The 25,455-nt window shown below is 43.5% G+C and overlaps 1 protein-coding gene across 4 annotated transcripts in view; it reads right to left on the reverse strand.

Annotated features, from left to right (window-relative positions):
- Positions 1 to 25,455, reverse strand: part of SYNE2 (spectrin repeat containing nuclear envelope protein 2) — a 529,925-nt gene that overhangs the window by 176,552 nt on the left and 327,918 nt on the right. For all 4 annotated transcript variants that reach the window (XM_077464352.1, XM_077464354.1, XM_077464353.1 and 1 more), the window contains one exon: positions 5,617 to 5,799. In XM_077464352.1, coding sequence (XP_077320478.1) covers positions 5,617 to 5,799 — 183 coding nt within the window. The remainder of the gene's footprint in view (positions 1 to 5,616; positions 5,800 to 25,455) is intronic.

Consider the following 25,455-nt stretch of genomic DNA (forward strand, 5'->3'; position numbering starts at 1 on the left):
GTCCTAAATGGAAACACCACGGTGGTTGAACACACTCAGATGCGCAAAAGTGCCCGTCACCATATAGTGAGAGCGCTTACCAGATGGAACTTTGGTTAGAGCGTTATGACTATATCATCAATCGCGTCAGAATATTCCTCTTTTTAGTAGATCAGCTCACCGAAATGAACAACAGCACTCTTATAAGCACATCTTAATCCACGATCCCAAAAAATACTATCAGTAGCTCGAGGGAAAAAGAGGGAACCAACATAGTGTGATACTGTTTGGAGGATTTATTAAAGTAAAAAGTAGCGCACTTACATGAGAATCGAATAAATACAGCATGCATAGAAAGAACATAAAAAGCCGGCAGGCATTCAGGAGCCCGTCCTCCTCTCCTACAACGTGATGGCGTCACTGCGTGCCTTCCCAGGCGCGTTTCGTCATACCTGACGTTGTCAATGGGTATTTTATCAGTATAGGGACTGAGGTACAGTCTGCTAATCACAACCTACTAGTTCCACAAAGGTCCTTATAAGGACTGGTAAGGTATAGCGTACTAGAGTATATAGGGTTGAGTGAGGTACGGTCTGCTAATCCTTAAGGACTGGTATGGGTCCACAATATATAGGGTTGAGGTGCACTACTGCTGACTGCTGCCCTATTCTGCAGCAGTATTTTATCAGTATAGGGACTGAGGTACAGTCTGCTAATCACAACCTACTAGTTCTACAAAGGTCCTTCTAAGGACTGGTAAGGTATAGTGTACTACAGTATATAGGGTTGAGTAAGGTACAGTCTGCTAATCACAACCTACTAGTTCCACAAAGGTCCTTAAGGACTGGTATAGGTGTACTATTTGGTGTGCAGTATATAGTTGTGTAATACATGTATAAAATACTTGCACATATAGAAAGCATAGTATAGTGCGTTTCCACTGTCCAGCATTGTGACTGCTGAGCGGGTTCTGCAGTGATACTACAAAGAGTGACAAACGCAATCCAAAAAAAAAAAGTATTGTAACTGGTGTGATAGACCAGTGGCCCCCAAAAACAATAGATTGAAGCGGGGTGTTATATACCTTCTTCCACATACATACTGCACTTCTGTAGAGAGTTTTGTCACAGGGTCATTTAAAAAATGACAGGCAGAGGAAGAGGCAGGCCCTTCCGCAGGGGTGGTAGGGGTAGGGCAGGAGCAACAGGCTTGAGCCAAAGTGGGAAATTGCAGAAGGTGCGTGCGATTACGTCAAAGGAAGCACCAGAATTGGTTGAGTGGCTCACTCAGCCTTACTCTTCTGCACCCTCTGCTGTACATATTATGAGGGGCTCCCACCATCCCTGTGCTATGCTCATTATAAGGGTCTTCCACCATCCCTGTGCTATGCTGACTTGTAGTTGTCGATCCCAGATTCACCTCATACATGTGTTATGTCATTGGCCATGTGGTGGGACTATGTGTGCACAGCTAGTAATTATTTTGTGGCTGCAAATATGACCTGTAGGTTTGTAAAGTTCACCATTCCTGTGTTGTGATGACTTCCTCCTGGGGCTGCTTATTATGAGGGGCTCCCACCATCCCTGTGCTATGCTCATTATGAGGGGCTCCCACCATCCCTGTGCTGTCCTGACTTCCTCCTGGGGCTGCTTATTATGAGGGGCTCCCACCATCCCTGTGCTATGCTGACTTCCTCCTGGGGCTGCTTATTACGAGGGGCTCCCACCATCCCTGTGCTATGCTGACTTCCTCCTGGGGCTGCTTATAATGAGGGGCTCCCACCATCCCTGGGCTATGCTCATTATGAGGGGCTCCCACCATCCCTGTGCTATGCTTATTATGAGGGGCTCCCACCATCCCTGTGCTATGCTCATTATGAGGGGCTCCCACCATCCCTTTGCTATGCTCATTATGAGGGGCTCCCACCATCCCTGTGCTATGCTCATTATGAGGGGCTCCCACCATCCCTGTGCTATGCTGACTTCCTCCTGGGGCTGCTTATTATGAGGGGCTCCCACCATCCCTGTGCTATGCAGACTTCCTCCTGGGGCTGATTATTATGAGGGGATCCCACCATCCCTGTGCTATGCTCATTATGAGGGGCTCCCACCATCCCTGTGCTATGGTGACTTACTCCTGGGGCTGCTTACGGTGCAGGTGTCAGTGCTGTATATCACGGTGCTGGTGTCAGTGCTGTATATCACGGTGCTGGTGTCAGTGCTTTATGTCACGCTGCTGATGTCAGTGCTTTATGTCACGCTGCTGATGTCAGTGCTCTCTATCACGGTTCTGGTGTCAGATCACTCCATCACGGTGCAGGTGTCATTGCCGTATGTCACTCTGCTGATGTCAGTGCTCTCTATCACGGTGCTTGTTATTTGATCACTCTATCACGGTGCAGGTGTCATTGCTCTATGTCACGCTGCTGGTGATCATCTCATGCACCCTCTTCTTTGCCTACCCTGACCTTCCCTCTCCTCCATTGCCTTCATGCGCTCCACAGTCCTGAATTGTCACAATTTCACATATAAAAAAAGAATGCTTGTAGTTGTCGATCCCAGATTCACCTCATACATGTGTTATGTCATTGGCCATGTGGTGGGACTATGTGTGCACAGCTAGTAATTATTTTATGGCTGCAAATTTGACCTGTAGGTTTGCAAAGTTCACCTCCCATTGAAGTCAATGGGGCACGCCGCAAACGTTACGGTTCGCGAACGATCGGACACGTTCGCGAAATGTCCCGTCGGAAGTTCGTCCATCACTACTGAGCACTACAAACTGATAAGATAGAATGAGTCTAGAGACCGGTAACAAAAATAGTAAAAGGTCTGGAGGATAAAACATATAAAAAAAAAAGGGGGGAAACAGGATTGAAATCTTCAAATTCTGTACATCAAAGGGGGTGAATAAGGTTCAAGAGGGCAGTCATTTTGAATATGAAACCAAGATCAAGAACACGGGGAAATGACCTCAACCTAACTGGAGGAAAGTTCAAAACTAACCTTAGAAATTATTTTACTGAAAGGGTAGTTAAAGCTTGGAATAAACTTCCAGCAAAGGTAGTGAGTCAGTCAACAGTAAGTGGTTTCAAACATGAATGGGACAAACCTAGATCTATACTCAAAAACTTTAAGGAAAAAAACAAAAAACGAAGTAAGAGAGCAAAGCTATTGGCTACTAGCCTTAACGTAGTCCCGTCGGAACCAACGAACGTCATAACATTCCGAACGTTAGGATTTTCCAACAACTTTGTCCGATAGTGTGTATGCAACATCATTTTCGGACAAAATCCGTTGGAAAAAATCCGACGGATTTTGTGGTCGGAATTTCCGACCATGTGTACGGGGGCTTAGACTTTTTTTCTGTCATAACTTTTCTACGTTTCTATAACAGTATTTATTCATTTTTAATATTCACAGCAATCCCAACCATCCATGTCTCAATGCTTTATTTTGTTGAGAAATCACTTGGAAAAACAGCCCTTAGCATTTCTAGCCATGCCTATCTTGATTAAGGGCAGATGATTCATGTAGCACATTTGGGTCTCCAAATTTTCTAAACAAAGGGCCAGTTAACTGCCCTTCATGCTTTGGGGGGGGGGCGGACTATGGCCAGTGGTGTACTGTTTGCGTCAATAAGAGGCATAGCACCCCATTGTTGGTGTCAGTCTATGGAATAATGCCCCGTCATTGGTGTTAGTGGCAGGAATTATGCCCCATTGCTGCTGTCAGTGGGAAAAGTTCCTTGTATCATTGGTGTTAGTAATTATGGCTAATTGTTGGTGTCAGTCAGAGGAATAGTCCCTTGTAGAAGTGGGAGAAATAGTGGCCCGAGGGCTGGATAAAGACAAGCAAATGGTCACATCTGGAAGTAGTTTGGAGACCACTGAGGTAGTATTTACTTCCTAAGAACCATCTACCCTTAGCTCAGGCATGCAGGAAGGAAGGAAGGTGTGCTTAGCTAAGAAAACCCCTCCTCCCCTCCCCCAGACAAAAGGGAAAAAAATGCCTATAAATACTCCTGGGATATATGCATAGGCGTGCGCATATAGGGTGCCTGGGCACATCCTAATCACCCTGTAGATTATAAGCTCTAACGAGCAGGGCCCTCTTGTCCCTCCTGTATTGATTTGTATTGTAAGTGTACGGTCTGCCCTCATGTTGTAAAACATTGCGCAAACTGTTGGCGCTATATAAATCCTGTATATTAATAATAATAATACTATGCCGATTCCCTCTGCTGCCTGGCTGCATAGAAAGGGACTGGGGAATCGCTGTCCTCTGTCCTTTTCTCTGTCTCAAAAGTGAGACATAATGGGTCTGTTTAAAAAAAAAAAAAAACTAAAAAAAAATAAATACCAAAAAAATTGTAAAAAGGAAAAAATCAACACAATTGTAAAAAAATAAAAAAAATAACTACTGACACCAATCTCTGTCCATCTGACACTGTTCAATGCCCTCCTGCACGATATACACAATATTGTCAAAAGTATTGGGACACCTGCCTTTACACATTCGTGAACTTTCATGGCATCCCAGTCTTAGTCAGTAGGGTTCAATATTGAGTTGGTCCACTCTTTGCAGCTATAACAGCTTCAACTCTTCTGAGAAGGTTTACGAGCATTTCTATGGGAATATTTGACCATTCTTCCAGAAGCGCATTTGTGAGCTCAGGGACCAATGTGGGCAAGAAGGGCTGGCTCGCAGTCTATGCTCCAATTCATCCCAAAGGTTGTATTGGGTTGAGGTCAGGACTCTGTGCAGGCCACTCAAGTTCCTCCACCCCAAATTCACTCATCTCTGTTTTTTTGGACCTTGATTGTGCACTGGTGTGCAGTCATGTTGGTACAGGAAGGTGCCATCCCCAAACTTGTTCAGTTCAAAGTATGAAGTTGTCCAAAACGTCTTGGCATGCTAACACCTTAAGGCCCCTTTCACATGATAGGCCTGCACGGATCCGCCTGTCCATTTTCAGTCGAATCCGAGTGTGCCACCCATTGACCTTTATGGGCAGGCTGATGTCAGCAGAGACACCTGCCTGCTATCCGATCCGACAAGATCCGCTCAAAACCGACGGATGGCGATATGTTTGCCATCCGACCAGCGAATCAGATCAGATGAAAACGGACAGGCTGTCCATTTTCATCTTATCTCCCCATAGAGGACAGCAGAGCTCTGACAAGTCTGTCCCTGCACAGTGAGCAGAGATGGACCTGTCATCTGCCAGCTTAGAGGGGATCAACTAAGTGATCTGCTGAGCTGGCAGAGTCCGCTGAGCGGAATCCACCCCGTGTGAAAGGGGCCTAAGAGTACCCTTCACTGGACCTAAGGGGCCAAGCCCAACCCCTGGAAAACAACCCCACACTATAACCCCCCCCCCCCCCCCCCCTCCACCATATGATTTGGACCAGTGCACAAAGCAAGGTCCATATCAGAATAAGCCCACTGGGCAGACACGGTGTACCTGAAATGAATGAACTTTCGGAGGTAGGCTTTGAGGCCTAGGGTGACTAGTCACCTCTGATGCTTCATTATTCATTACATGTGAAATTGCACACTCTGCATCTGGTAGGACAAGTGCGCTGGGCACGGAGTGGAAGAGGTTAGACTGAATGGTGACCGCGGTTTGCCTTACCTGAAAGTCTACAAGCTTCTGTTCTAAACTCTGCCGCATATCTGGCTCTTGTTTGCTCTCTGCTAATGACAGGTTTACTCTTTGAAGCCAGAGCTCCACCTCTGTTACTTTCCCCTGACAATCATGCAGGATCATCTCCGGCTTCACACTGCCCGACTCCTTGGCGGCATTTTCCAGCTGTTCCTGAAAGAAAGCATACAGCAGGTGCATAAGAAAAGGAGAGTCACCCAGAGAAAGCAAGCACCAATTCAAGAGAATAAGACATTGTGAACACACAGCAGAGCAGAACGAGCAAATTATTCCCAGGTGTAGACAGGAAGAAAATACAACAAATCATGTGATCTAATGTCAACAGGTTCCTGGCAGCTAATCTGCATCTGTCCAAGCAATTGTCTTTAGCATACAAAGAGCAAACTCAGCATGGCTGGTCAAAGTTAATGTATACTTTTCTCAGGAATTTTTAGATATATAGTATATATAAAGGAGACCAGCTTCACTCCAAGACTATTATCAAGGTACTTTATTGTTTTAAGAAACGTATTTTCCTCAACATAGGTTGTAATTATATAGCAGCCATGCGTACTCATTACATTCTCAGACTCTGCTTTCTATTTGCCAGTGCTACACAGAGGTTGGGCTGTTCCTTTTCACAATGCAAGTCAAATGAGTCAGCGGATTCATTGAAAATAAAAGTAACTATTAAAAGAGAAGTATTTTTTCTTTTTCGTTGTAAACCTTACCTTGTCTGTCCCCCGGCGCTTCTAACACTGAGAAGCAAAGGAGAAGTGCAGTCAAACGAGCTTTGGCTGTACTTCTCCTTTAAGGTTGATCTATGAAAGAAAAGTAGGCTGTTCACGGTGCAAGAAAAGCCACATTTGCAAAGGAATTTTCCCCAGGTATTAGCAGATGAGGGGAAATCTTACTTTGTAAAGTAACCAATCACATGCAAGGAAAAAACTAAACGCATTTTTGTTTGGTGGGAAAAAAAAAAAAAAAAAGACACGTGCATCCAGTTCAACCAACTACATGATTGGATAATGAATGTGAGCAGAGCTTCCCCTAATTCATTAAGCATGGGGGGAAATTTCCTTAACATATGTGTAAATTGGATGTGGGTTTCTCTGCATCCAATTCACATGACATGCAAGTTTGACCGGCTCTCAATGAAGGCGGTTCACACAGGTCAGGTGTGGCCGTGGTCCACATTCCAAAAGGGTTCTGTGCATGTTTGGGTCCCATTGAGGTGCGAAATCAGACAAAAATTCAAACCTGATTCACGCCTGAACCGATAGACACGCACTGGACCCCATGCTGAGAACCGCGGATGCACATATGTGAACCTGGTCTCAAAATGCAACTTTCCTTACAGAGTAATGTGTGTTTGCCTTTAGTAAATCAACCTCATAGTGTGGCAGATTTATTAACATTTATCAAGAGAGCGACGCATTGATTGATCCCTCTAGTTTGAACTTTCTTCAGCCTTTTACCCCAGAGGAACCCTTGAAATATTTTCAAGTCTTGGGGAACCCCTGCTGAAGTCAAATCATTGAAGATCAATGGGAAAAATGTCCCTTACACTGGTGGCCAATGGGAAGAATGTTCCAAGTTGTGTTGAGAATTCTACATTTACAGACAGCTAAAAAGATCATTGGTGTTATGCAGCTCACTCTGTCAAGTGGTGTAGACTCCAGACACCATCAGATGGGAGGTTAATCAACCATAGCAACTTCTGCAGGAACCCCGGTTAAGAATGGCTGCTCTAGTGTAATTGTATACCTAAACTAATTATGTTAACTAAACTTGCTGTTATGCAAACTTATAAATAAGGAAAATACAAAAAAAACGTTGAAATTCTTCAAAACCGTGACTAAAGTATGAATTCACTAAAAACATGGTTGATCGTCGATAAGCAGGGAGATTGAATGAAGATGAGTCAGAGTGCTCCTATTAGCGGTCAATCAACAAATCTCTATATTTAGTACAGGATTTAAAATAAAGTATTTAAAAACTTAAGAGCCACCATTCAAAATGACTTTAAGGCTGGGTTCACACTAGTACGAATTGGATGCAGGGTTCCCAGTATTCAATTCGCATGAAAGGAGACTGTGACCGGGTCTCTATGGAGTTGGTTCATACATCTCCAAGGCGGCTCCGATGCAAATTGCACAGGAGCTCTGTGCATCTTTTTGGTCCAATTCAGCCAAAAATTCGGCTAAAATGCAGAAAGGGGATGCACCGGACCCCCCTCCTCGGTGGGAACCCAACCTAAACGCAAAAGAACTGTTTTATCCATGCAAGGAAAAGAAACTAGTTTACTTAAATGCCCCCAGCTGCGCATACTCATGTTTCCTTCACTTTACGTTTTTGGATGGAGTGGGGAAGGATTAGAACACTTGGCAAGATTTTATAGCTATGCACAGCTCCTTTAGGCCCCTTTCACACTTGCACAACTTGTCCTACGATTTGGGACTGCAAAGTTTCATGACGAATCCTTCCCCATGATTTCCAATGACTACCGTTCATATTAGTACGACTTCAAGTCGTGCTGACTTCAAAGTAGTCCCTGCACTACTTTGGTCTGACTTTGATCCTACTTAAGCCCATTGAATATCACTGAAGTCGGATCGCAGTCTTAACTGATCCGACTTTGGCATGTGACTTGTGCTCTGATGATCTTGAAGGGGAACTCAACACGCCAATTTTTTTTTTTAAATAACCGGCATGGGTTCACCCTCCAAGAGCATACCAGGCCCTTTGGTCCGGTATGGATTTTGAGGGGAACTACCCCCCCAAAATCCGTACCAAATCCTTATCCGAGCACACAGCCTAGCAGGTTTAGGAAAGGGGTTGGGGATGAGCAAGCGCCAGCCCCTGAACCGTACCAGGCCGCATGCCCTCAACATGGGGTTGGGTACTTTGGGGCAGGGAGGCCCTGTGCCCTCCCCACCCCAAAGCACCTTGCCCACATGTTGATGGGGCCAAGGGCCTCTTCCCGACAACCCTGGCCGTTGGTTGTCGGGGTGCTTATTGAAATCTGGAAGCCCCCTTTAACAAGAAAAAAAAAGTGTCAAAAATAACACACAGTACACAGGTTGTTTTGTCCATGCAAGGAAAATAATCCAGTTTAGTTTAATGCCCCCAGCTGCACATACTCATCTTTCCTTCACTTTAAGTTTTTGGATGGAATGGGGAAGGATTAGAACACCTGGCAGGATTTTAAAGCCATATACAGCCCCATTAGGGCCCTTTCACACCGTGGGCGGGATAAGCTCCCCGCCTGCAGACCGACGACCAATGCACTTCCCCGCCGTCTTCTCCCTCTGTTTTTCCGATATTGACACAATGCTTTCTCCCGTTCTAATGCTGGGTGCACGGTGTGCCACTACTTATATTGGCATGGGGCAGGGTCACCGGAGGCCTGCCCCTTATGATGTCTCCACCCTTAATGCTCCAGGTGGTGACGTCATAAGAGTCAGGCCTCTGAATGATGTCACACGGTGACCCTGCCCCATGGCAATATAAGTAGTGGCACACCTCGCACACAGCATTAGAGCGGGCGAGAGCATTGAGTCAACATCGGAAGAAGAACAGAGGAAGAAGACAGAGGAGAAGAGTGGGCAAAAGAACGTGAAGACAGCGGAGAAGACCTGGCAGAGGCAGAAGACAGCGGACAGAGGGAGAAGAACTGGAGAGGGCTAGAAGATATCAGTGGAGAAGCCCCAGAGGGGGGAGTAGAACCAGGAGAGGCAGAAGACCTCAGCGGAGGAGACAAAAGAGAAGGAGAAGAGCTGGAGAGGGGAGAAGTTGAGCTGCCCTAATTACTTTAAAAACCTGTGTACTGCGTTTTATTTTTGACACTTTTTTTTTAGGTGAATGGGTAGGGTGAATGTACCCCATACTCATTCACATAGGGTGGGGGCTGGTATCTGGGGCCCCCTTGTTAAAGGCGGCTTCCAGATTCTGATAAGCTCCCTGCCCGCAGACCCCGACAACCATGTAACCAACGGCCAAGGGTTGTCAGAAAGAGGCCCTTGTCCTCATCAACATGGGGACAAGGTGCTTTGGGGTGGAGGGCGCAGGGCCCCCTTGCCCCAAAGCACTCAAACCCCATGTTGAAGGCATGCGGCCTGGTACGGTTCAGGAGGGCAGGAGCTCGCTCGCCTCACCCTTTTTCTGACCTGCCAGGCTGGGGGGACCCCAGGCTGTTTTTTCAGTGTGGGGGTTCCCCTTAAAATACATGCCAGACCGAAGGGCCTGGTATGCTCTTGGAGGGAGAAGTTTCCCCTAAAGATTCATACCAGACACAGTGCCTGGTATTGTTGGGGATCAAAGTTGGATACCTGTTCATTGAAGTTGGACTTCCAAGTCGCAGGGCAAAGTCAGATCCACTGTACGACGGTCTTGTCAAAATCACGGCAAAATCTCACAACTTTGAAGTTGCACAAGTGTGAAAGGGGCCTCATAGAGATTTCCCCTCACTGTCACAGTGACAATGGTTTCACCAAACAGCAAGGGAAAATCTCTAACAGCAACATAAACAGAAATATTTTTTAGCATAATAGGGGAAGTAAGAACCTTTGTAAGCATTTATGTGTTGCAGATTTCCCCACACTTCCGGTCTCTGGTAAAACTGTTGTTATCAGTACAGTAACTGACTGTGTTGCAGGGGAAATCGTGGTGGAAGCAAAGAAAATCTAATCCTCTATGGCTTGCTTAAGTGATTGGTTCCCAGCCCTAAATCTAAGCTTCACACCTGCATTAAATTGTATATATAAAAAAAAAAAAAGTTTCAAAACTAAAATTTCATATTTCCTTTAAAACTTACCCAATAACTCAGCACAGTGACTTCTATTGTCAGTATTACAAATACTTACAAATGTCGTTTACTGTTGATGGTCAGGCCAGAATAGAATGTAACAATAACCGGCTAGACTGGGTGGTAACTAACGGCCAACATAGAGGACGGAGGCAGGATAGCCCAGACTGTTCTCTGTTTTAGTTCAGTTCCTAATCCGGATATTATAAAAGACTGCTCAGCGTTTATCGATTCTCTAAACTGGATTGCCAAGCATCTGCCTACACTCATAAGAAAAGGCGCGGACACAATATAGACTATGTAAACAGAACTCTTACATCCAGCAGCTCCCGTATATAGCAGGGAAAAGTATGCAGTGTTCTACACAGTGGGGAGAATGGGCAGAGCTGCATACACTAACAATGATTAACTAGAGAACATGCTGATACTCAAACATGCTCAGTATACTCGGTTAAGCAGAGTGATCTTCTATTTTTATGAAACTGATTACATTATCTGTCTCATCATCATATTGCACCTGAAGGCACTTTGCATTGGGCGGGTGAAATCTCGGGAGGTGCTTCTATAAAACGATTAAAAATAACCTTAATCTGTTGGTGTAACCGTTTAACTGCTCTGATGTCACTGCTTAAAGAGAATGTATAAATATTTTGTACATATCTTTTTTCTTGTATTACGATGTTGAAGATTGGAAATAAAACCACATTTTTTCATCAGGGAATTATGAAATATTACAGATGAATGGTATGTATTTTTGTATTCAGCCAGCAGAGGGAGCTTTAGGGGCCTTTTTCACATATTTTCCTATTTCTTACTGTTATAAAAAAAAGCGCCTGTTGACAGCTAATCACAATAGCTCAAGCTGAAATGTAAATGCAGAGCTGAAATTGTTCCACCTTCACTTCCTCTTCCACCCCCTCCCCCCCCCCCCCCATTTGTTGCACAGTTGTACAGTGGGATTGGTAGTACAAGATAGCAGTGATCTCAATGGACATCCTCTGTAGGCTCTGTCAGTGTAAAAGGTTCTTGGCTAAATAGTTTCCGCTGAATTGTCACCATTTCTCCTTACAGAGGGACAGGTAAGCAAGTTAGAATATGAAGAAAGGGATATTGGGGGGGGGGGGGGGGGTTGTAAACTAACCACAGGGTGCTTCTGGATAGCAACAATTCCTTCCTGTGTCATGACCTAAAGTCTGTCCAGGAAGCAAGGTGAAAGTAATTGAGCAGTGTGTTTAAACATTCATAAAGACAGTGAGGTCAGCGTGTGTAGAATAAATGGAAAGCCATTTTATTTTTGCAAAAGAAGTACATTAATGCTATATTGGTACATATGGGAGCCAACGCTGTATCCTGACCTAGGCCGACAAGGAGTCCCCGCCGGCTTGCGCTACACTGTTAGTGTAGCACAAGTCTTTTGGGGAGGACTGGGTAGAGAGGCAAATTAGTCTAGTGCCTGCATAAATTGGCCTCACTGCTTCCCGTATGCGGCTGGTATTGCGCAACTGTGGGGGGAGGGGGGGCGCCACTTCTAATTTTGACTATACTCTCATCCTGGACCACAAACCTTCCTCACTGTGCTATATGTTTTTATGTTGCACCATTGGCATGGTTAGATCTTCTTAGTCCATAAAATTATCAGAAATGTGTGCTTAAAGTAGAACTATAGGCAACATTTTTATTTCCATTTTGGATAGAGTAAGGGAGGGTTATAATCCCTGTCAGTTTATTTTTTACCATCCCTGTCCCATTGCAGAGATTTCCCTTCACTTCCTGCCCTGTAGCCAAAAAATAAGTGAGAGGAAATCTATGCAAATTAAGGGAATCCATTGCCCCCCCCCCCCCAGGCCCTCAGCCCTAGTGTCCCCACTCGAACATTTCAGAGCGGGTCTTGAACAGCAAGGGGTGTGGCCTGGACAGGGAGGGGTGGGTCATATTTAAATTAGGGGGTGCACAAGTTTAGTCAGGCCTAGGGCAGCACACAACCTAAATACACTACTGGTGGGAGCTGTAATTCAGAAAAAAAAAGATGAACAAAGGTGAACTTAGTCTTTAAGGATGACCAAATTAAAGCAAAAATAACTTAAGAAAAGAAAACTAGTGCAATCCCCACATACAAGGCCTGCTGAGCTGTAATATACAAGATACATATTCTTGGGTTTAGATGCACATTATTGCACATCTGCTGCTTTGCTCTACACAGGGTTGCTTTCAACTACTTTGTTGGAATATAGGGAAGGGGGGGTTCTAATCCCCTCTTCCCTCATGGGACTGCAGCAGCGGAGTTTCAAGTACCCCCTTAACTCAAAAAATACGGGAAGGTGTTCTATTGGTCACCTTTCCCTGGGTCACCTATACAGGCACTTTTGGAAAAGAGTGGGAAGGTGCTTTAGTGGTCACATTTACCTGGATAGGTCAGGTGATCCACTTCCCTGGATAAGTCAGGTGATCGAGACTTTGAACTAAAAAAGGGGGTTTCCGAGCCCCTAAGTTCAGTGGCCCCAGTAAGCACAAGCTGTGGTGTTCCCTCCCTCCGTATCCATTGCGGCTAATTATTAGGGGCAGTGTCACCTTGTTAAGGGGGGCAGTTTATGAGCCTAGGTTTTTAATGACTAGGCCTCTTCAAGTTTTCTATTAGCTTAATGACTTCTGGTTGAAGAATTTTGATGTTATGGGTATTTTACCCCATTTTTAAGTATTCCACCTTGAGCCATAGTGGCTGAGATGATGCCAGCTGTTTACATTTTTTTTTTATATTTATTGTTAAAGCCATTAATAAAGGCCACAGCCACATTTTGTGGTGTTCTCCTTTTATTGTTTAAATTCTGCTGACTGCTGTCCCATTACAACCTTGAGGCTGTAGTAACATGTTAAACAATTGTTGGTTATGGGAGGTTCAAAAATAGCTTTCCAGCAGCAAACATGACAGCCTTTATATTTCTACTATGACGTGTTAAAAAGGGAAAAAAAAAAAACTCTACAAAACTTGTTTGATTCAATTACAACAGCACACACACAGACAAGCTTAGTTGTTGTTTTGCAATTCCTAATGCTCCAACCTAGGACCCTGTCCTGCTACAGAGAAATGACAGTGTCTATGGGGACTGGAAATGTCTGTAGAGATTATGTTGGCCGTGACAATAGCCATTAATAATAAACCTGATAGCAATCATGCCGAATCTACCCCTATTAAAAACAACCAAGGTTCATGACTAAGGCAAAGAACAACGGGAAATTATTATTTGCTGCATGTACAATATATTCTTGCTATCTAGTACTTTATACATTACACTTTTCTTTACTGCCTCATTAAAGTAAGCCTGAACTCAAAAAGTAAAGATTTGCCTTGCTGCAGGGAAGAACTAGAAATGTGCACAAGCAATATCCTGAAAGATTTACATTTGTCTAAAATTCCTGCTAAAATATACCAGTCCAGTTCCTGCACTCAAGCAATCATGTAACTTGATCCTAATACGATTAGGTCTGCGGGGTGAGATCATCTAAAGCACTGCTGTCTGTCTGCTAGTCTCTCCGCTAGTCTCTCCAGATTTGGTGATATCATTACTGAGATGCTCACTGATTTCCTTGCTGCGGAGGAAGCTGTACCTGAGAAGGTGCAGTGCAAGGACCTCCGTGCTGCTGCTTTTTATGTGGTTCAAAGATTTATGAACCTCTACTGTATGAAAATATCTTCATCAGTCATGAGATCAGGGGGCAGCTCTGAGATAGTAACACCATGCTCCTCAGCCAAGATGGCTACCTCCACCCAGAGACACAGTGCAGAATAAAACATTAATCAGTAATGGGGAGCTGAATGCAATACTGGTGACTATTCCTTTATCCTCTGCTTGCTTTTTGGGACACAGACTCCACATTTTAGGTTCTCTCTAAAGGCTAAGTTCATCTAGTTTTTTGCTGAAAAATAGATGAGCCGAGGGATCGTAAAACATGGTCGCCTACAGGCAACACTTAAATATGTTTCTGCGCAAAAAAAAATCCTTATAAAGTTTTCAAGAACATTTTGACATGCATCTGTACTGTACAGTTTAACACCTTATTGCATTAATAGGAAAAGCCATTTCACAAAACACTTTTTTTCTAACATGAGATGCTAATTTTCTTCTTCAGGTTTTTTTTTTTCAGTAATATCAGGGAATCTTTGGTGCTCTTGAATTTTGCTGCAATTAATTACTATATCTTTTCTGTTCCTCACAATGTCAAAGTGTGTTTATTTAAAGGCTAACTTCTTCTTTGTAATAAAATTCACTATAAAGATAATTACCTGCAGCACCACACAACCAGAATATAGTAATTAGTCACTTATCTATATAAAAAATGCAATAATCCAATTAAATACAAATACGCCAATCCTAAAGTATAAAAGTGCTGATAAAGTGCAAAAAAGTCCTGTATAGTCCAAAAAACATATGTATTTTAATTCCTCCAGTGACAACTCATATTGTTGTCAGACTCTTGCCAGTGTAAAGAAGCACCAGCCACCACCTCATGAAATGAACACTCACCAGAAAGCATGTTACAAAATGTGTAGCAAGCTTAACATTCCATCATAAGTACAATAATAAAATGCACTATGCAGTCACAGGGCCCTAATACTTTTAAAAGCGTAGCTTTAAAAAATGGGGTTCAATTAAAATGATATACTTTTAGTCCCATCCATCATCAGTATATCATTACCTACCGGCCTTGCTGAAAAAGGAGTATAGAAAAGCCTTGGATTGTGAGCATAATTCGTTCCAGAAACATGCTTGTAATCCAAAGCAGGAGAAGGGAAGACCCTTACCATCCCAACATCCAAAATATATATAAGGATTGAACAAGTCCAAAAATTGGTGGACTTTGTGGGCAGATAATCAATAAAAAAAGGTATACATTTTATTACAGCATAATTAAAAAACATATAAACTATACCCTATATAGACACAGTAAGCCAATAATGCAGTTACAGAGGGCTGGATCTAAGGTACAAAAATTGATTTAATAATGCATCAAAGTCAGAGAAGAATTTCTGATGTAGTAATGCCTCTAAAAACTTGCTCAACGTGTTTCACTAAGATATTAGCTTCCTCAGGACAGATACTGGGTAGCCACTGATGAACGTGTGACTTAGGGTATGGGAAAACCTTACAAAACTAACAGATAACTAGAAAGACAAAATTTTGAGTTTGATATGTATGTGTGTAGTAATGAAATACCTACATATCATGTGGTCTATGGTAGGTACCACTGATGTATAACAATTGTGTAGAACTATTAGAATATAGATAGCACATAGAGGTAAGTGGTCACAGATTCCCACTATAAATGTTTTCAACACATTATCAATAGTAGCAAGAAATAGCCCATAGGTACAAAGCCAATGTATTAAATGGGTGAATACACAATCCCCTCAAGTATAGAGGCAGATGGCATGTCTGAATATGTAAATACACTGTACCAGTGTGTGCGGCTTTCGTCTCTATGTGAAGAGGAAAGACACAAACACTGTTGCAGTTTCGAAGGGGGCACATTTTCCCCTGCTTATGCGGCAACACTGGTTTGAGCCCTAACAAAAGGTCTCCCCCTGTGGGATAAGTGCATTCGTTACATATTCTGACATGCCATTGGTTTTTATACTTGAGGGGATTGTGTATTCACATTGGCTTTGTATCTATGGGCCATTTCTTGGTACTACTGATATTGTGTTGAAAACATTTATAGTAGGAATCTGTGACCACTTACCTCTATGTGCAATCTATATTCTAATATTTCTATATGATTGTTATATATCAGTGGTACCTACCATAGACCACAGAATATGTGGGTATTTCATTACCACACACATATATATGAAACTCGAAATTTCATCTTTCCAGTTGTCTGTTAGTTTTGTGAAGTTTTCACATAGCCTAAGCCACAAGTTCACCAGCACATACCCAGTATCTGTCCTGAGGAAACATATATCTCAGTGAAACACGTAGACAAGCAAGTTTTTGGAGGCATTACTGGATCAGAAATTTATTATCAAATCAATTTGTGTACCTTAGATACAGACCTCTGTAACTGCATTGTTGGGTGACTGGTAACTGTCTATACAATGTGTTGTTTATATGTTGTTTAATTAGGCTGTAATAAAATTGATACCTTTTTTTATTGATTCTCCCTCTCATTATGTGCCCACAAAATCCACCAATTTTTTGACTTGTTCAATCCTTATATGTAATCCAAAGCACTCGAATATCAAAGCAAAGCAAATCTCCCCATAAGAAATAATGGAAACTCAAATTATTTGATCCACAACCATTTATTCATAAGTCCTTTAGTTTACAGTCCATATAAAAAAAAAAAGATAGCAATGTGACCACGTTGTGTAACCATAAAAGGTCCATCCACAAATGGCAGCCTCCACAAGGGGATGCAAAATCCAGCAGCAGCTATAGAGTATAAAAGAGAAAAGAGGCGCCTCAAAGCGTAGCAATATGTTGCTAAATGTTGTACCTTCATTAAATTTGACCATATTGCTACACTTAGAGGCGCCTCTCTTTTTTATACTCAATTGTGACATGATGCTACTTGTATATAAAGACATCGCTTGTATATCAAGTCAAAATATATTAAAAATGTTGCTCGTCTTGCAAAACGTTCTCAAACCAAGTTACTCTAAAACCAAGGTTTTACTCTACCACCCTGCCTGTGATTTGGGACACCCCATACATTGGGCACAAGCTCCACTTTAATGGAACAAGCTTTCTCACTCCTTCAGGACCTTTGTATGTTCACGGCTTCCCATTTCTGCAGATGCTGAGCGCTACTGTGACAAGGAAGGAAGAGCGCGCATGCACAAAACTTGAAAAGTGCTGATTCCAGGGATGCTGGGAGTGCACCCAATCTACAGGGTGCCCCAGATCACAGGCAGGGTGGCATGGATCACTCCTAAATTTAGTTAGACTGTGAGTAAGCCACAATGGATCTAAAAGGTATGGCATTTAAATTAAACGCCAAATATAAAAGCTACACCCTGTTTTTAAAGGTACTGGGGTCCCATTACTGCATAGTGCATTTTATTAGAGAGGTGAACTTGGCCTTTAAATAAACCTCCATGTTGACATTTTGAGGAACAAAAAAAATAATAATGTATTGTGGCAAAACTCAAAATAAAAAAGATTCCCTGATATTACTGGAACAAAAAAAAAATAAAAAATAAAAAAACAAGTAAAAAAAATAAAAAATAAAACTGAAGAGGAAAATTAGCATCTCATGGTAGAAAAAAAAAGTGTTTTGTGAAATAGCGTTCCCTATTAACGCAATAAGAAGGCATTAAATTGTACAGTACAGATACAGGTCAAAATGATCTTGCTAAACTGATGAGGATTTTTTTTTTTGCACAGAAAGATTTTTAAGAGTTGCCTGTATGCGATCACACTTTGTCATCCCTCGGTTCATCTATTTTTTAGCAGAAACCGAGATGAAGTATCCTTATCACCATTCTCAAATGATCTTGTTAGCACATCCACCTCCACAGGGAGAGAAAGAAAAATTCTGTTACCCATGTCAAGATGTCTTTGTTGTCAATGTTTGGCGCTCAGTGGGAACAAAGCATGCAACGGCTTTTAGCTCCTATGTATTTGGTAAACTCTTCTGTTTACATCAAATTGGGAACTAAATGTACCTACCTTGAAGTGAGTAATTTTGTTAACTCTTCTCCTGCCAAGCAGGTGAACAAATTTAGGGGAACCCGTGTTGATAGAGCTGTAGGCGGTTACTGCTGACCCGCTCCTGAAATGCCTAGTTTCCTTGCCGTTTATGGCTTCAACTTTTCTTAGGTTACTTAAAGCATGCAATATGTGAGTTTGAACAGGTTACCTTTAATTTGTACACCTCTAATTGCTCTGCACATGTTCCTAAATAGAATAAAACGCAAAAACAAAAATGTAGTATGTTGCAGCATACAAGTCCTTGAGTATGGTAGCTGCATTTTTAGGCTTCCCTTTCAGGATGTTTTCCTTTACTTTTACTTGATGATCCTGCCGGTTATATACTTTCTACCCTAGGGTGACCACACTCATTCTGTGGAGGAGCAGTGTTGCCAGTCTAGGATAGAACTTCAGAAACCTCCCGATCTCCTCTTCACTATAACATATCTTTGTCCAAGCACCTGCATGATCTCTACGTGCCTACTTGGGTTCCAACATACAGGCCAGGGCATTATCCCTCACCCTATGGTTTTTGCTCCGCAAGCTCTGATAAAGTGGAAGTATTGAGTGCCCAAAATGTGTTGACTTTTGTTGAGTAATGCAATCTTTAATGGACTGTACAAACTAGTGTGGTGCCCCTATTTTTTTAAATTTTTAATGTCATCTTATTCGAGAAGCTAGCAGGACACCACAACATTTTTGGTAAGCAGCCTCCAGAACTTCATAGAACATTACAACAAATCACCGGTTCAGCACTCCTTTACCAAAAAAAAACATAACATAAGAGGTAAGTGCTCTGTATTCCACAAAACAATGGAAGTTATTAACTGAAAAGTCTTCTGGCAGGATTAACAGGTATTTTTTGAACAGACATTAGAAAACGCTTTCAATATTTAAAATTTTACTAAACCCACAACAGTAAAATCAGTCTGCATATGCAGTATGCATTGCTTGTTATTAGGGATGCACCGAAATTTCGGCCGCCGAAACATATCGGCCGAAAATGGCCCTTTCGGCAAAAAGCCGAAAGAGAATTTCCACCGATACTGGTGCCGAAAATAGGTGCGGGGCCCGGTGCCGCCCATTACGAGGGTGTCATTCTGTCTTTAGCTCTCCTCCTCCCCTGCCTCCTCACCCATGCTGCAGTCAGCCTGTGGGGTCTCGCTCTAAAGTCCCCCTCTCCACAGCGGTGGCTGCATATGTCTCCTCAGCCGATGTGTAAATTGGCTATGCAGGAGCTGGGCACGATGTTTACTGTGAAAGTGAAACCAAAGGAGAGGCGTCTAGCAGTGTGTGCTGTGCTCTCTGCTTCCCCCTAGAGTGCAGTACCCAGCATGGAGATTAATGTACAGAGCTGCAGCTGCCAATTTTAAAAAGACTGTCTATATATATATATATATATATATATATATATATATATATATATATATATATATATATATATATATATGTTTGTATGCCTGTGTGTTGTATGTGTGTGTTGTGTGTGTTATATGTGTGCATGTTTGTATATATATATATATATATATATATATATATATATATTTATTATATAATGTGTGTGTGATATGTGTGCATGTTTATATATGTGTGTGTGCGCGCATTTTTATATGTGTATGTTTATATGCACTGGTGAGGCACTGGTAGGCTGCTGGGCACAGTGAGGCTGCATTGATCTCCTGTAGCATGCCTGCAGTCTCTGACCAGCTCCTGTAGCATTCCTGCAGTCTCTGGCCATCTCCTGTAGCATGCCTGCAGTCTCTGTCCATCGCCTGTAGCATGCCTGCAGTCTCTGGCCATCGCCTGTAGCATGCCTGCAGTCTCTGGCCATCTCCTGTAGCATGCCTGCAGTCTCTGGCCATCTCCTGTAGCATGCCTGCAGTCTCTGACCATCTCCTGTAGCATGTCCCCAGTCTCTGACCACCTCCTGTACCATGTCCCCAGTCTCTGACCACCTCCTGTACCATGTCCCCAGTCTCTGACCACCTCCTGTACCATGTCCCCAGTCTCTGACCACCTCCTGTACCATGTCCCCAGTCTCTGACCACCTCCTGTACCATGTCCCCAGTCTCTGACCACCTCCTGTACCATGTCCCCAGTCTCTGACCACCTCCTGTACCATGTCCCCAGTCTCTGACCACCTCCTGTACCATGTCCCCAGTCTCTGACCACCTCCTGTACCATGTCCCCAGTCTCTGACCACCTCCTGTACCATGTCCCCAGTCTCTGACCACCTCCTGTACCATGTCCCCAGTCTCTGACCACCTCCTGTACCATGTCCCCAGTCTCTGACCACCTCCTGTACCATGTCCCCAGTCTCTGACCACCTCCTGTACCATGTCCCCAGTCTCTGACCACCTCCTGTACCATGTCCCCAGTCTCTGACCACCTCCTGTACCATGTCCCCAGTCTCTGACCACCTCCTGTACCATGTCCCCAGTCTCTGACCACCTCCTGTACCATGTCCCCAGTCTCTGACCACCTCCTGTACCATGTCCCCAGTCTCTGACCACCTCCTGTACCATGTCCCCAGTCTCTGACCACCTCCTGTACCATGTCCCCTAGCCCTCTGCATTTTGTAAAAGGGTCATTTGATCCTGTTTTCTCTGATCCTCCCCTTCTTCCACAGTTCCCAATCCATCTGCTGATAGTATAGAGCCATGGGAGTCACTCTGCACATGTTCAGCTTGGTGTCCATTGTTAGAGAGGTTTTTTTTTCTTTGAAAAGGGGCGTGAGATCAGCACAGGGCCAACACTGTCCAGACAGAGGGTCAGGGGTCCTGCAGCCTCATAGGACAATCAGACGAGAAAGAAAATTCCTCATACAAGCTTTAAACAGACACTAATAGAAGTTACAAGACTGCTATATACCGCTGATGAAAAAAATAGGATTTTTATAACAGCCCCTCCTCCTTCCAGGAGTACCTCAGCTTTTGTAGCCAAGCAATATACTTAAACCCCATAAAAAGAGGGAAGGGACCACTGCGTCCCATGATGTACTCCAAGAAAAGGATTCTACAGGTAAGCTGTTATAAAAAATCCTATTTTCTTTATCGTACATCATGGGACACAGAGCCTTAAGTAATTACTTAATGGGACGTCCCATAGCAATGCTACTTGAGGGCAGGGAGACAACCCGTAGGGCACCCCCAGACCTGAGGACTTATACTGCTGCCTGCAGCACACTGTGCCCGAAGGTGATATCCTCATTCCTCCTTACATCCACTTGATAAAATTTGGTGAATGTATGCACTGAAGACCAAGTTGCAGCCTTGCAGATCTGAGCCATGGAGGTCTGGTGACGCACTGCCCAAGAAGCACTAATTGCTCTGGAAGAGTGCACCTTGACCTGAAAAGTTTGAATAATAACTTGCCAACTCCACTTAGCGACAGTGGATTTTGACGCTGCCTGTCCTTTCTTAGGACCTTCTGGCAGAATAAATAAGACATCAGTCTTACAAATCTGAGCAGTTGCCTTTATATAGATTTTCACTCTCACTAAATCAAGACAATGTAGTGACATCTCATTCCTGGAACATGGTTTTCGAAAAAACTATGGCAGGACAATATCTTGGTTCAGGTGAAAACCTGAGACTACTTTTAGCAAGAAGACTGGACGAGGGCGTAACACCACTCTGTTCTCATGAATAATCAAATATGGCTCTTTACAAGAAAGAACAGCCAATTCTGAAACCCTCCTTGTTGAGGATATAGCAATCAGAAATACCAGCTTCCTTGTCAGAAGGACTAAGGGAATATGCTGTATCGGTTCAAATGGCTGTTTTTGTAACACTGACAAAACTAAATTCATGTCCCAATGGCTCAAGGGTGTTTTAACAGGTAGATTAATCCGCATCACCCCTTGCATAAAACCCTGGACTAAAGAATGCGTAGCAAGCGGTCTTTAAAATAAAATTGATAAGGCTGAGACTTGGCCCTTAATAGTACTCAGGCCGAACTTCATCTCTACACCTAATTGTAGAAAGGCAAGAATTTTGCCTATGATATACAGTGCCTTGCGAAAGTATTCGGCCCCCTTGAACTTTTCAACCTTTTGCCACATTTCAGGCTTCAAACATAAAGATATAAAATTTTTTTTTTTTTTGAAGAATCACCAACAAGTGGGACACAATTGTGAAGTGGAACAAAATCTATTGGATTTTTGAAACTTTTTTAACTAATAAAAAAATGAAAAGTGGGGCGTGCAAAATTATTCGGCCCCCTTGCGTTAATACTTTGTAGAGCCACCTTTTGCTGCGATTACAGCTGCAAGTCGCTTGGGGTATGTCTCTATCAGTTTTGCACATCGAGAGACTGAAATTCTTGCCCATTCTTCCTTGCAAAACAGCTCGAGCTCAGTGAGGTTGGATGGAGAGCGTTTGTGAACAGCAGTTTTCAGCTCTTTCCACAGATTCTCGATTGGATTCAGGTCTGGACATTGACTTGGCCATTCTAACACCTGGATACGTTTATTTGTGAACCATTCCTTTGTAGATTTTGCTGTATGTTTGGGATCATTGTCTTGTTGGAAGATAAATCTCCGTCCCAGTTTCAGGTCTTTTGCAGACTCCAACAGGTTTTCATCCAGAATGGTCCTGTATTTGGCTGCATCCATCTTCCCCTCAATTTTAACCATCTTCCCTGTCCCTGCTGAAGAAAAGCAGGCCCAAACCATGATGCTGCCACCACCATGTTTGACAGTGGGGATGGTGTGTTGAGGGTGATGAGCTGTGTTGCTTTTACGGTAAACATATCGTTTTGCATTGTGGGCAAAATGTTCGATTTTGGTTTCATCTGACCAGAGCACCTTCTTCCACATGTTTGGTGTGTCTCCCAGGTGGCTTCTGGCAAACTTTAGACGAGACTTTTTATGGATATCTTTGAGAAATGGCTTTCTTCTTGCCACTCTTCCATAAAGGCCAGATTTGTGCAGTGTACGACTGATTGTTGTCCTATGGACAGACTCTCCTACCTCAGCTGTAGTTCTCTGCAGTTCATCCAGAGTGATCATGGGCCTCTTGGCTGCATCTCTGATCAGTCTTCTCCCTGTCTGAGCTGAAAGTTTAGAGGGACGGCCAGGTCTTGGTAGATTTGCAGTGGTCTGATACTCCTTACATTTCAAAATGATCGCTTGCACAGTGCTCCTTGGGATGTTTAAAGCTTGGGAAATCTTTTTGTATCCAAATCCAGCTTTAAACTTCTCCACAACAGTATTACGGACCTGCCTGGTGTGTTCCTTGGTCTTCATGATGCTCTCTGCGCTTTCAACAGAACCCTGAGACTATCACAGAGCAGGTGCATTTATACAGAGACTTGATTACACACAGGTGGATTCTATTTATCACCATCAGTCATTTAGGACAACATTGGATCATTCAGAGATCCTCGCTGAACTTCTGGAGTGAGTTTGCTGCACTGAAAGTAAAGGGGCCGAATAATTTTGCACGCACCACTTTTCAGTTTTTTATTTGCTAAAAAAGTTTAAAATATCCAATAGATTTCGTTCCACTTCACAATTGTGTCCCACTTGTTGGTGATTCTTCACAAAAAATTTAAAATTTTATATCTTTATGTTTGAAGCCTGAAATGTGGCAAAAGGTTGAAAAGTTCAAGGGGACCAAATACTTTCGCAAGGCACTGTATCTCAGAGGGTGCAAACCCCTGGATTCACACCAGGAAACATAAGACTTCCAAACTCTATAATATATAGTTCTGGAAGCTGGCTTCCTTGCATTAATCAAAGTTGAGATAACTGACCTGGAAAGTCCACATTTATTCATAATTTGGGTTTCAATAGCCAGGCCATTAAATTTAGCATTCGTAAAATAGGATGGAATATCAGCCCCTGTGAGAGCAGGTCTGGCTGTAGTGGGAAGGGCCATGGACCTTCCACTGCCATCTTTACAATTTCTGCGTACCATGACCTTCTGGGCCTTGCTGGTGCTACCAGAATTACCAGCTTTCTTTCCAGCTTGATTCTGCAAAGTCTTGCCAGCAACTGAATAGCGGGGAATGCATAGATCAGTGAGAACTGATCCCATGGGGTCACCAACGCATCTGTTCCGCATGGATCCCTTGTCCTGGACACAAAGTTAACTAACTTCATGTTGAATATGGACGCTAGAAGATCTACATCCGGAGTCACCCATCTTTGGCAAACAGCCCAAAAAAGGTTGGGGTGAAGAGACCATCCCCCTGACAATAACTGCTGGTGACTTATGCATTCCACCTGCCAATTCTCTGCTCCCAGGATGAAAACTGCCGATAGGCATGGGACATTCTTTTCTGCTCAAGTTAGAATATGGTTCACCTCTCTCTGAGCTGAGAGACTCTTGGTGCCCCCTTGGTGATTGATATAGGTCACAGCCATGGCATTGTTGGATTGGATCCTGACAGGACAATTCTTTAACCTGGAGGTCTAGGTTTTCAAAGCCAGACACCCTATCTGAATCTCTAGGATGTTGATGGGCAGGGTTATATTGGATCTTGAACACTGTCCCTAGACAGTCATTTTCTCTAGTACTGCTCCCCAACCTGAAAAGGCTGGCATTTGTCATTACTACTTGAGGCTAGGTTCACACCGTAGCGATGCGGGAACGCCGCGAATCCGCGGCGTTTTCCCGCGTCGCATGCCTCCCGCCGGCAGTTCACACTGCCCTATGCGGACTGCTGGGAGTGTCAATGAAATCTTAATGACACCTCCAGATCAGTCCGCATATCGCAGTGCGATCTGCAAACTCGGACAGGAATCGGATCGCATGGTGTGAACACCCATGCGATCCGATTCTGCTGCGGACCAAAAAAAGGCTCCCCCTGCGAGTTTGGGGCGGGTGCGATGCGAATTCAGCCATACTATCTGTATGGCTGAACTCGCATCGCTACAGAGATCGGATGTGATTTGCACTGCAGTGCGGTGCGAATCACATCCGGGTCTCCCACCCGCAGTGGTGTGAACCCAGCCTTACAGATAATTGGTCTGAAGGATTCTTACCTAACAACCTCATGCAAAGGCGAATTGAGGGACCTCTTTTTGACCTGACCATCCACACCAGCTCTCGTATGGAGCTGATCTTTTCTGGAGGCAAGAACATCCTTTTTTGGGCTGTGTCTATGATCCAACTTTCTTAGCGGTTTTAAGGAAGACTTCTCTAGGTTGAGAATCCAACCCAGATTTTCCAGGTAACTGGTTGTAATGAGTACACTTTGCTCCAAGCAAGCAACTGACTGGTCTATTGACAATGGATCGTCTAGATACGCTAAGACTGTTGTGCCCTTAGCCTGGCTAAAGGTGGGGCCAGTACTTTTGTGAACAGCCGGGGATTTTATTCAGTGCAC

This window comes from Lithobates pipiens, unplaced genomic scaffold (assembly GCF_037356315.1).
Source record: "Lithobates pipiens isolate NorthernLeopardFrog02 unplaced genomic scaffold, aLitPip1_a1.2 Scaffold_30, whole genome shotgun sequence".
Classification (NCBI taxonomy): domain Eukaryota; kingdom Metazoa; phylum Chordata; class Amphibia; order Anura; family Ranidae; genus Lithobates; species Lithobates pipiens.